The sequence below is a fragment of the Taudactylus pleione genome, unplaced genomic scaffold (assembly GCF_031769625.1).
Source record: "Taudactylus pleione unplaced genomic scaffold, aTauple2 ptg000053l, whole genome shotgun sequence".
Classification (NCBI taxonomy): domain Eukaryota; kingdom Metazoa; phylum Chordata; class Amphibia; order Anura; family Myobatrachidae; genus Taudactylus; species Taudactylus pleione.
Genome location: NW_028284455.1, coordinates 34,865,066 through 34,877,222, shown reverse-complemented (window position 1 = coordinate 34,877,222; position 12,157 = coordinate 34,865,066). Strand labels below are relative to the sequence as shown.

The 12,157-nt window shown below is 49.1% G+C and overlaps 1 protein-coding gene across 1 annotated transcript in view; it reads left to right on the top strand.

Moving 5' to 3' along the window:
- LOC148535361 (collagen alpha-1(VI) chain-like) overlaps window positions 1–12,157 on the top strand; it is a 52,096-nt gene that overhangs the window by 2,068 nt on the left and 37,871 nt on the right. The window contains exon 2 of the mRNA XM_088462795.1: window positions 8,176–8,288. Coding sequence (XP_088318921.1) covers window positions 8,176–8,288 — 113 coding nt within the window. The remainder of the gene's footprint in view (window positions 1–8,175; window positions 8,289–12,157) is intronic.

Here is a 12,157-nt window from a genome sequence, read left to right as displayed (position 1 = left end):
CCTTCACCCGGCCAGCACACAGCACCAGCACTCCTCACAGCAGTCAGCTCATCACCCCTCACTACATGCTGAGCTGACTTTAATCAAAACATTTTTAATACACAGTCACTTACTTTTTAAAACTGGCTGACTGCTTGTGCGCCCGCGCCTGCTGTTTTGCTGCTCCTGCTGAATCTTCCTCACTGAGCTTTTTGGCGGTGGCTCTGACAGGCTGCAGGGAGCTAGTACAGGTTCAGCCTGCTGGACTCCACAAGGCCCATGGGAGGAGGAGCAGCTGCGGCTGGAAATGTGCAGCAACCCTACTCCAAAGACCAGCTGCCATTTTTGTTGATGCCCAGTGCCCACTGCCCCCACTGTGCAGAGTCTGCTACTCTGCTCCAGACTCCCTGGACCTGCTTGCTCTTGCTGGCTGTGAGCTGCCTGCTGCAGCTGCTGCCCAATTGGCTACCTAACCACTAGCAGAGCCCCATCCCCGCAACTACCGCCGGATGTCCCTCCGATGCCTGCCCGCTCACTGTTTACTGCTGCCGGACCTGATCGGAGCTCAGCTGACAGCTCCAATTGTGCCAGCAGCAAACAGTGGATGCTGAGCAGCGGCAGTAGCAGCTGCCTCAAACGGCAGCAAGTACCCCATGCCTCAGTGCCTGCCCCAAACCTCTGCCAGCCCTAGGCGGGCTTGGATGCCCCTAGGCATTTGCTTAGTTTGCCTATGCCTAGGGCCGGCTCTGATTATCAGTGTATAGCGGTGTTAAAGTCATATACTGTATATGTGCATGAATCAACCACATATAATCCAGAAAATGTCTGTAGTAGATAATTAGTCCTAAAATGTCCTTAAATAACTGTAAGTAGGGTGTTCATATATAGGGGTAAATTTACTAAAGTTCGATTTTGATTTTTGAGTGATTTGGCATTCGATTTGTACATGAACATGCCAAATCGAACAGCAAATCACTGTTCAAAACCAAACCAAATCGAATTCGATTTAGAAAATGCTTCTAAAATTGAATATTAGTTAATGAGGGTTTTGAAGAGGGATTTGAACTTTCGATTTGATTCGATTTGAGCTGAGCTAAATCGCACATCAAAACGAAATTAAAATCAAATTTTAATAAATATACCCCATAGTCCCAAAACACACTGATGTAACTTCTGTCCTAGATTCACAGAGTCTGTTAGATGGGTGTTCTTATTATGTCTCAGCCCTCTTCACCTTTCCTCTCCACCTCAAATGTAATATTATGCACAATATCAGGAACTTCTAAGGGCACTATTGAGGCATAATTTAAATAAAGAAATGCAGTTAGTTATTCTGCACCACAAGGCGGAATGCTTTTCCAAAAGATCAAAGGAAAAAATTGTTATACAAAAAAAATATATATTTTTGAGATCCATCATTTCATTAACATAAGGAGCATACAGTAGAAGATATGCTCCCTCAGCGATATCGTCTAGTGTGTCCTTGGCAGGGTGTGCTCAATGTTGATCATGACATTGAGCACACCCACTGAACGATATCATTAACGATATCGTTCAGCACCGGGCTCTCTCCCCCATTCCCCAACATGCAGCAACCTGACAATTTCTACTTCAGGGTCCATAGGGTATCCACAGGATACCTTGGGGTATAGGTGTGACGTCAGTCGCTGGGCACCATAGAGTTAAGCTTTTCAGCCTCCCAGGATGCACTAGGGTCCCCCTCCTATACCCCGCCCCCGAGCCAAGGCACCTCAGTTTAGTTTGGTGCCCGGCCGGCGTCGGGTGCACCTGTCGGAGTGGGGGCTAGAAGAGCCCCTGAAGCTTTCTTCAGTGCAGCTGTGGCTGCACATCTGGATGTACAGCATGGACAGTCAGTCCTGACGTCCATGCTGTCTACCCTACACCCCCGCCGGTACCAGAACGCCGGTACCGATCCGGGGATGCTGGTGAGCATCTGGGGTCACAGCTAGCGGTGACCCCAGATGTTCCGGACCATGGCCGGATCCAAGGGGGACAAAGGTAAGCAGCGGGGTCCCGCGGTGGGTCCCCGCTGGTCACATGGTCCTAAGTCCCCAGGCAGGGGGCTCCCTGGGGACTGGCTGCAGCGTGGAGCCAGGCGACCAACCTGCGCTTTCCACTACCCCCTGGGACAGCGGACCGCAGCAGAGCGGTAGCGCTGCGGCGTCCCAGGGGTTAAATGCATGCCAGGGGAGCGCGCCTTCCCTGTCTCACAGCCGGCGCCTCCCCCGCTGCACACAGCCCTCTCTGCATGCTGCCGACTGGTCCTGTGGCAGCGCTCCTCCCCCAGGCCAGCCTCCTCTCTGCTCCTCGGCGGCCATCTTCTCCAGAACGCATGGTGAACGCTGCTGGAAGCGCTGGACGGAAGCATCGTGGTCTGGGTCCCCCCGCATACCTCTCCTCCGCTGTGGCTCAGGTCTGTGTATGCAGCGCTGTGTCCTACCAGGCCCTGTGTCTGTGTAGTTGAGTGATCAGCGCTGTTAGTGCAGGAATTGTTATTTCTCTGCATTGTATGTGACTGTGCTAGCGCTGCCTGTAACTTTTCTTCTCTAAACTGTCAGCTTTATTACTGTCCCTGTTCTTCTGCTAAAGCCCTTGCGGTGCGGTGCTGCAGGGTGGTCTCTCGCCTATTTAATACTTAATTGGTGAGAGAGGTCACATACGTGGTGCCATCATGTCTGAAAGTGATTTTCCCCTCCGGCTACAGTGTACCACGTGCAAAGTACCGTTAGCGGAGGGGGAGGGTAGCGCGGAGGGCCTTTGCCGGCAGTGTTTGTCCATGGCGCGGCCTATTACGGTTACAGTACCGGTACAGGAGCCGCCCTGGGCTTGTTTCGCTTAGGCGTTAACAGCTTTAGTGGGCCAGTTAGCTCCGCAGCCCGCGTTTACTCCGATGGGTTTGTCCCAGCAGTCTGTGGTGTCGTCACCCATGCAGGGGTTCCCACGACAATTGGTGGTACCCCACAGTCTCCCTATTTCCCCGCTCCCGGGTTCTCAGGAGCCAGCGTGGGTTAACTCCCTGACGAGTTCTGTACAGCACTTGTCGGATGTGTTGCAAGGGGAGTCTGTGATGCGGCCTCATAAAAGGCCGGTGGCGTCTCTGTCCGCTCCTTATGAGGATGACGAAGGGACGTCTGATGATGGGGAGATTCTGGATCCTTACGATCAGGAACCTCTCCATACTAAGGACGCTGATGCTAAGTCCAAAGTATATATTCCTGGACTTATTCGGGCGGTCCGCACAGCCTTGGTGATTGAGGACGAAGTTCCCCCAGCGGCTAAATCTAAGTATGCCTTTTTCAAAGATGTGAAGGGCGATGCCACAGTCTTTCCTCTTTCGGGTCAGTTGGTGGACCATTTAGAGGAGGCGTGGAAACAACCTGGCAAAAGATACCAGCCGCAGAGACGCCTGGCGGTGGCTTATCCGTTCGCGGATAATTATTTTGCTAAGTGGGAATCCCCTCCACAGGTGGATTCTCACGTGACCCGTCTTGTCCGTAGTGCCACATTGCCGATGCCATCCATGTCCTCCCTTAAGGATGCTACGGACCGCAAGGTAGAAATCTGCCTGAAGTCCGCTTATTCCCTTGCAGGGGGGGCAGCACGGCCGGCTATGGCCATTTGCTGGGTTGCCAGAGCGATGGAGCGCTGGGCGGATTCATTAGAGGCTTCTTTTGAATCCGACTGTCCGGCCGAACAGGCGGAGTTGATTGGCAATCTCCGTGATTCGGCCACCTACATCAACGAGGCGGCTCTAGACATTAGTACTCTGGTGTCTAGAATTTCTTCAGCAGCGGTAGCTGCTCGTCGCACCTTGTGGCTGCGATCCTGGAAGGCGGACGCAGATTCCAAGAAAGGTCTGGAAGCGTTGCCGTTTACCGGAGAAGTTCTCTTCGGTCCGGATCTGGATAAGATTGTGGCCACGCTGGCGGCAGCCAAATCTGCTTGTCTCCCGTCGGCCGCTGCTCCTTCTGGTTCGGGACCATCGTCCTTTCGGTCATCTAGGGCCCAGGGCAGGCCCAAACCACAGTTGTTTCCTCGACAGGCTGGCCCTAAGAAATCGGTCAAGCCCCGGAAGCAGGCATGGAGTACCAGACGTCCGGCCCCCAAGCCAGATGACAAGCCTGCAGCCTGACGGTCCGGGCCTCCCTTTGGGGGATCCCAGGGTGGGAGGCCGCCTGCTACAGTTCGCCCAGTGTTGGTCGACCACTACGACAGACACTTGGGTTCTGGAGGTGGTTTCCCACGGATACGCCCTCTCCTTCCGGCACAGACCCCCGGCTCGCTTCTTCACCACGGGTCTCCCATCAGACCGGAACAAGGCTACGGAGCTGCGGAAGGTATTGCACACTATGCTCCAGGCTGGAGTTATAGTGGCTGTTCCATTCTCCCAGAGGGGCCAGGGTTTCTATTCAAATCTATTTTTGGTACAGAAACCCAATGGGTCATATCGTCCGATTCTCAACCTCAAAGCACTCAACAAGTCTTTGCGGGTCCCGAAGTTTCGGATGGAGACCCTACGGTCCATCATTCTGGCGCTGGAACCTGGGGACTACTTGGTGTCATTGGACATACAGGACGCTTACCTGCATGTCCCTATTCTTTTGCGCCATCAACAGTTCCTCAGGTTTGCAATCCGCAGCGACCACTTCCAGTTTCGGGCGTTACCTTTTGGCCTGGCAACAGCACCACGTGTTTTCACCAAGGTGATGGCGGTCATGGCGGCTTCTCTGCGGCTGCTGGGAGTCCGCATGTTGCCGTATTTGGACGACCTGTTATTGGGGGCAGGATCTCCAGAGCTCCTGTTACGCCACTTGGACCTGACCATTGCACTGCTGCAACGGCACGGCTGGCTAATCAACTGGCAGAAGTCCACTCTAATCCCGTCTCGGAGGATTCTGCATCTTGGAGCCTTATTGGACTCGGGACAGCAAAGGATCTTCGTGACGGAGGACAAGATCTCTGCTTTACAGTCAAGGGTGCGCAGTTGCCTGCACAGCCGCCGGGTGTCCTTACACTCGGCGATGAGGTTACTGGGCTCCATGGTGTCGGTGTTCGACATGGTGGAATACGCCCAGTTTCACTCCAGACCTCTGCAGCACCTGATCCTGTCCAAGTGGAACGGGCTGCCTCAGTCTCTGAAGTCCCAGACGATTGTGCTCACCCAGGAGGTTCGCCTGTCCCTTGCGTGGTGGTTACAGACGACCCACCTCAACAAGGGACGTCCGTTCTGGGTTCCAAATTGGGTCCTGTTGACAACGGACGCCAGTCTTCGGGGCTGGGGAGCAGTTTCGGGTCCACACTTGTTCCAGGGCAGGTGGACGCCGACAGAAGCGGAGCTTCCAATAAATATCTTGGAACTCCGTGCGGTCTTCAATGCTCTCCAGCAGGCACAGCGGTTTCTCCAGGGTCGCCCGGTGCAGGTCCAGTCGGACAACGCTACCACCGTGGCCTACATAAACAGGCAAGGAGGAACTCGCAGTCGGGCGGCTCTCGTAGAGGTCTCTCGGATCCTGGTTTGGGCGGAGCGCAATCTTCCGGCCATATCAGCGGTCTTCATCCCGGGAGTGCTAAATTGGGAGGCGGACTTTCTAAGTCGCCAGGACGTTCATCCGGGGGAATGGTCCCTGCACCCGGACGTTTTTCAACTACTGGTGGACAGGTGGGGTCTTCCAGAAATCGACCTCATGGCGTCCCGGCACAACAACAAGTTGCCGGTGTACGGGTCTCGCACAAGAGACGAAGGGGCGTCTCTGGTGGATGCTCTGTCCGTCCGGTGGACGTTCCGGTTCGCATACCTGTTCCCTCCGGTCTCCCTTCTTCCACGTAATCCGGAAATTCAAACAGGAAGGAGGGACGCTCCTGTTGATAGCTCCCGCGTGGCCCAGACGGCACTGGTTCTCAGACCTTCAGGGTCTGTCCGTGGACAGTCCTCTGCGGTTGCCGCTACGACCGGACCTTCTGTCTCAGGGTCCTTGCCTTCACCCGGACCTGACTCGGCTGTCTTTGACGGCGTGGCTGTTGAGACGGCCATGCTGAGGTCCCGGGGGTTTTCCAGCTCTGTGGTGCGTACCATGGTACGAGCTCGGAAACCGTCTTCCGCGAGGATATACCATCGCGTGTGGCATACGTTCTTCCAGTGGTGTCGACCGAGAGGTTATGCACCGCGGGAGTTTCGTCTGTCTCGGATTCTCGCCTTCCTGCAAGCGGGACTAGATCATGGGCTTCGCCTTGCTTCTTTGAAGGTACAGGTTTCGGCCCTATCTGTCTGGTTTCACCGTAGGATTGCTACAATCCCGGATGTGCGCACCTTTATGCAGGGTGTTCTCCGCATTCAGCCGCCCTTTGTTCCACCTGTGGCGCCTTGGGATTTGGCTGTGGTCCTGAGGGCTCTCCAAGGACCGCCGTTTGAACCACTGGGCTCAGTGGATCTTAAATGGCTAACAGCTAAGACTGTTTTCCTTCTGGCCATTGCTTCGGCCAGACGTGTTTCTGAGTTAGGGGCTCTTTCTTGTAGACCCCCTTTCTTGGTTTTTCATGGGAACAGGGCAGTGCTCCGCACTCGGCCCGAGTTTCTTCCCAAAGTTGTTTCCCAGTTTCATGTTAACGAGGAAATAGTTGTTCCGGCCTTTAACTCGCCGGGTCTTTCCGTGGGTGAGGCCTCTTTGGATGTTGTGCGGGCCTTAAGGACTTATGTTGACCGCACTTCTTCGTTTAAGAAGTCGGACGCTTTGTTTGTCCTCTATGGCTTCCGTAAAAAGGGTTGGCCTGCTTCAAAGCAAACTTTGGCAGCCTGGATCCGTATGGCTATTTCTGAAGCTTATCTTCATGAAGGCCTACCGGTCCCACCTTCTCTGAAGGCTCATTCCACTAGGTCTGTGGGTACTTCGTGGGCAGCTCGACGTGGTGCCTCGGCAGTTCAGATCTGCAAGGCTGCTACGTGGTCCTCTGTCCATACCTTCGTGAGGTATTACAGGTTTGACACCTTCGCCTCTCAGGATGCTTCCTTCGGGCGGCGGATTCTCCTTTCTGCACAGGAGCGTCCCCACCCTTAAAGGATACTTCTTTGGGACATCCCCAAGGTATCCTGTGGATACCCTATGGACCCTGAAGTAGAAAATATGAGATATGGTAAGAACTTACCCTTGTTATCTCTATTTCTACGAAGTCCATAGGGTTCCACAGGACTCCCGCCCTGTCGCACCTGTGGTGCAGATGGGCTTTGCTCTGGTCACCGGTTTTCCGTCTCCCTCTGGTGAGAATGTGATTCTTGTATGTGTCCAGATCTTTTTTCTCTCTCTTCCTTCTCCTCCTCCGGCCTATGGCTTGATAACTAACTGAGGTGCCTTGGCTCGGGGGCGGGGTATAGGAGGGGGACCCTAGTGCATCCTGGGAGGCTGAAAAGCTTAACTCTATGGTGCCCAGCGACTGACGTCACACCTATACCCCAAGGTATCCTGTGGAACCCTATGGACTTCGTAGAAATAGAGATAACAAGGGTAAGTTCTTACCATATCTCATATTATTGTCAGGTTGGCCTGCATGTTTACCCGATGAACGATAAAGACGAACGACCTGCGGGAACGTGCATCGTTCGTCGTTCATCGTTATTGTTCATCATTTAGGTAAAAAAATGGACGATAAAGTGAACGACTGAACGATAATGATATCGTTATCGTTCCGTCGTCCACTTTAATCACCCAGTGTGTACGCACCATTAGAGTTAGATTTGATCTTTAACATACTTATTTGGTTATTGCTTCCGCTACAGAAAAAGCGTGTTGTTTTAGTTACTGTACATAAAGATTGCACTCATGTATATTTTTTAGTACACAAATGTACAACTGATGTTATAACCTACACAATAAATCCAAGCGTGAAGAGTACATTGTAATAATTATATCTATCACTGGTTAAAGAAGGACATCTAGTGGTATGTTGTTGATACTGCTGCATGTCCGTTTAATACAGAATGGCTTTCTTCATAGAATATATAATTTTTTATTATATTTGCATCAATTATATTACTGTTTAAAATAATGCTCTGGATTTGCAATTGCAAGTTACAAAGAATTCATGCTATTTGTGGTTTAATTTAACTTATTTCAGACTTTTCCATTATATGCATTTAATACTGCACTGTAAGTCCCTTTACTGTTTTTATGTTCTTTTTACTAGCCCAAGGAACTTGCTGGTACTCGTGTAGGAATAATTCAGTATAGCCATGAAGGTAAACAAGAGCTTCTTTCTACAGATGACCCCAACATTAAAACTCTGGCCCAGTTTAAGAGGTAATTTCTCTTATGTGTGGTGTTTCCGTATTATTGAAACAAAGTTTGTAACAGTGGGGCAATATAAAACAGTACATATGGTGTTAAAATGACAATGTTTGTCTGTCTCTTATATAAATGTCCATTCAGTATGGACAATGTCAAATATATTTTACATATTTTAAGACAAAATAAATCAGAATTGTATACAGCCCCAGTAACTGTAAATAACTTTTTAACCTGGACTCCACTTGGTCTACAACCAGAGCCGTAACTAGACATTTTGGTTCCCTGTGCCAGAAAGAGCTTTGGTGCCACCCCCTCCATTGTAAATAGGGATAGTGCGTGCCACATGTAAAAAAAGGGCATTGTCTCATAGGGAAAGGGCATGGCCATACTATAGTACCCCCAATTCACATTACACCACACAGTAGTGCCCCTTATTTACATTACACTACATACCTGTAATAGTATCCCTTTTACACATTACGCTAAATTGTAGTAGTGCCCCTTACACATTACGCCACACAGTAGTAATGCCCCTTAAACATTATGTCATACAGTACAAATCCCCCCCAATTACACATTATTTTACACACTACAATTTCCCCCATTACACAATACTCCACACAGTACAAATTCCTCCCCCATTACACATTATGCCACACAGTACAACTCCCTCCTTTCCCTTACACATTATGCCACACAGTAGAACTCCCCCCTCTCCCCTTATACATTAGGCCACACAAAACAACCCCCTTCTCCCTAACACACTATGCCACACAGTACAACCCCCCCTCTCCCTTACACGTTATGCCACTCAGTACAAAGCCCCCCCACCCCCCGGGACTCTCAGCACTTACCTGCATCACTGTGGAAGCCGCAGTCTCCGTCCTCACCTATACCGCCTTCGTTGCACTGACTGGGCTGAAGCCCAACACTGCTCGGCACAGGGCACTGTGGGACTGGACTGGGAGAGACGTCATGAGGCTCTCCCAGTCCTTGAAGACACTTCTGCAGATGGGGGAGAGGGTGGAGCTCAGGGGGCAGGCAGCTGCAGGACTGCCCACTGTAATGTGTAATAGTAATGGTGCGCCTGGCAAAGAAGAAGCTGGGCACACATTTACCACTGCATATTGCAGTGGGCAGCCGCTGTAGATGAAAGCCAAGCCTACAGGGCATGTGCGCTCTGTGTGGGTGCACTGGAAGCACCACCCTAGTTACGGTCCTGTCTAGAACCGACTCTGACTGCATTAGGTCTTGTAAAGACGAAATACATGCCATTGTAAAAAAAAAAAATCAACTACCATTGGGATGACTTAAGGCTCATACACACTAGGCAATGTGCTGTATGAAAGATATTGCTGAAAGATTTCCCTTGACGTTTCTGTAGTGCAGGACATATGATATTGGGTGTACACACTGAAAGATATCTTTAAAGATATCTTTCAATTAAGTCATCCTAATATACAGAAGAAAGAGAATGTCTATTACAGGCGCACAAAGAATAGTTAAAATATAACTTTTAATTCATCTTATAATAAACATATATAACTGAAAAATCTACAGCGAAATATTAAAAAGAAACAGATGTTTCAGGACTATAAACAAACATATATAGTGTAGACTGGACCATAGAAAAAGTGTCAATAAAAAAATGTCAATAAAAAAAAAAAACTTTACGTCCCGCTGTGTGATAGATATAAAATGAATGAATAATTTGTCTTAAATTATGAGAGGGACTGCACATCAAATTCTATATAATATATAATAATAGCAACAATATTATCATGTGTCCAACTCTCAATAGTAATGAATATAATCCTATCTGGACCTAAACCACTGGATAATATGAAAAATCATGGGACAGGGATAAGTATGTCAGTAGAAGTATCCCTGCTTGCTGCATACAGCACTGTATAAAATCGAAGCCGCTAAGAGCCCTGACTGTCACTAGTACGCTATGTTATAACATACCCCTATTCAGCAGCATGTGTAATACACATTGCCAGTGATTATACTCCGTAAGACAAGATGTCACTGATAATATCAGAGGTATAAAGTTATAATACAATATGTGTACACCTATGACCTAATAATCATCGACCACTAAAATGGAGGCACCCTATTATATCATGTTTAATACTCCAAATGAGCAATAATTCTCAAAGATGGTTCACATTGATAAATCATCATCATAGATGGTCTATATTATATGGGTCAAATATTGTTAGTATATAGAGTGGCTGCGTATGTTAGATAATAAACATTATTATTGTGAATAATCACAGTCACATCTCAATATTGAGGGTCAATAAAGAAGGGCTCTCCTTATTGTACAGGCAAGTATTATTAGAATATAAAACGGCTGTATATATTTCAATGCTTAATAATGTGCTGCTTTATACAGCAAAGCGACAAGCCTTCTACTCGATATGCACTATAAAATAGATAGCATCCATATATTTGTCCTCAAAACATTCCCATAAGTATGTTCTAATACTCCGCATAGATTATATAAAAAAAAACAACTTATAAATATTTGTACTAATTGTATGCTGCAGTGAATTAACCCCAGATAGTGAACATAGAGGTAAGTATTGTCAAAATGCTATCACTGTCTGTAAATTCAGCATCATGAATGTCCTGCATAGCTGTGCATATCAGCTGTTCTTAACGTCTTGCTGTATTCATGTATAACTGGTCACGGTGGTTTAACAAATAGACATCACATATATGGTTATTCGTCTTTTACATAAACAAACATTAGGTCACACAGCGGGACCTGCCGCCAACGCACGTTTCGCTGAGAATAGCTTTATCAAGGCAAACCAGATTGCCCTGTCTGATGTTCTGATATACGTAAGTGTATCCAATCCAAATTCATTCTTCCAGTCACATGTCAATCTCCATCAGGTGCATTCCACTCGTGCTAATCAAGCCAAATTACCATTCGTAGAAATACTCTAAATGCAAGGAATTAAAAGCGCATCGATTAAGGATATTCCCCGCGAGAAATGTAAAATATAAATATTGTCTGGCGATTAAACTTATTAATTAATATAACGAATGATGGTTACTAAGCAATAATATTAAATAATATATTCATACTCTCCTCTCTCTCTATATATATATATATATATATATATATATATATTTCTACTTCAGGGTCCATAGGGGTCCACAGGGTGACCTTGGGGTATAGCTGGATCCTGGATCCTCTGGCACCACGGAGTTAAAGCTTTCAGCTGCTCCCAGGATGCACTTGGGTCCAACCTCCCCTATACCCCGCCCCCGAGCCACAGGCACCTCAGTTTTAGATGGTGCCCGGCCGGAGTCGGGTCACCCTGCGGGGTGGGCTGCAGGAGCAGCCCCCTAAAGCTTTTAATTTTTTATTTAACTTAGTTAAATTTATTTATTTATTTTTTACTACAGTTTTTCTCCAGAGCGGCAGCGCTGGGCTGTCTGTACAGACGCCCATGCTGCCGCTCCTTCTCCCTGCTGGCGCCGCGACGCCAGTACTGAACTGGGGATCGTGGCGGGGGAAGGCGGTATAGGTGAGGACGGAGGCATACCCCGCCAGACCACCAGGATTAATATCGCGGCAAGCGGGATGCCGGCAACCCGGGGGTTAATATGCTAGCCAGGGGAGGAAGCCTTCCCAGTCTAGCGGCTCCTTCCCTCAGCTCAGCGCGCCTTTCAGCACGGAGTCTGGCATCGCTGAGCTGCAGATTACTCGGGCCACTCCTCCTCTGAGGTCTCCAGCTGCCATTTTCTCTGTGGCAGCGCAGATACTCTCAGGGAGCACGCGGACCGGTCCCCCTGTGTACCTCTCCCCTGCAAAAGGACAGTGTACACAGCGCTATAGCCCTCCCAGACACTGAATCTGG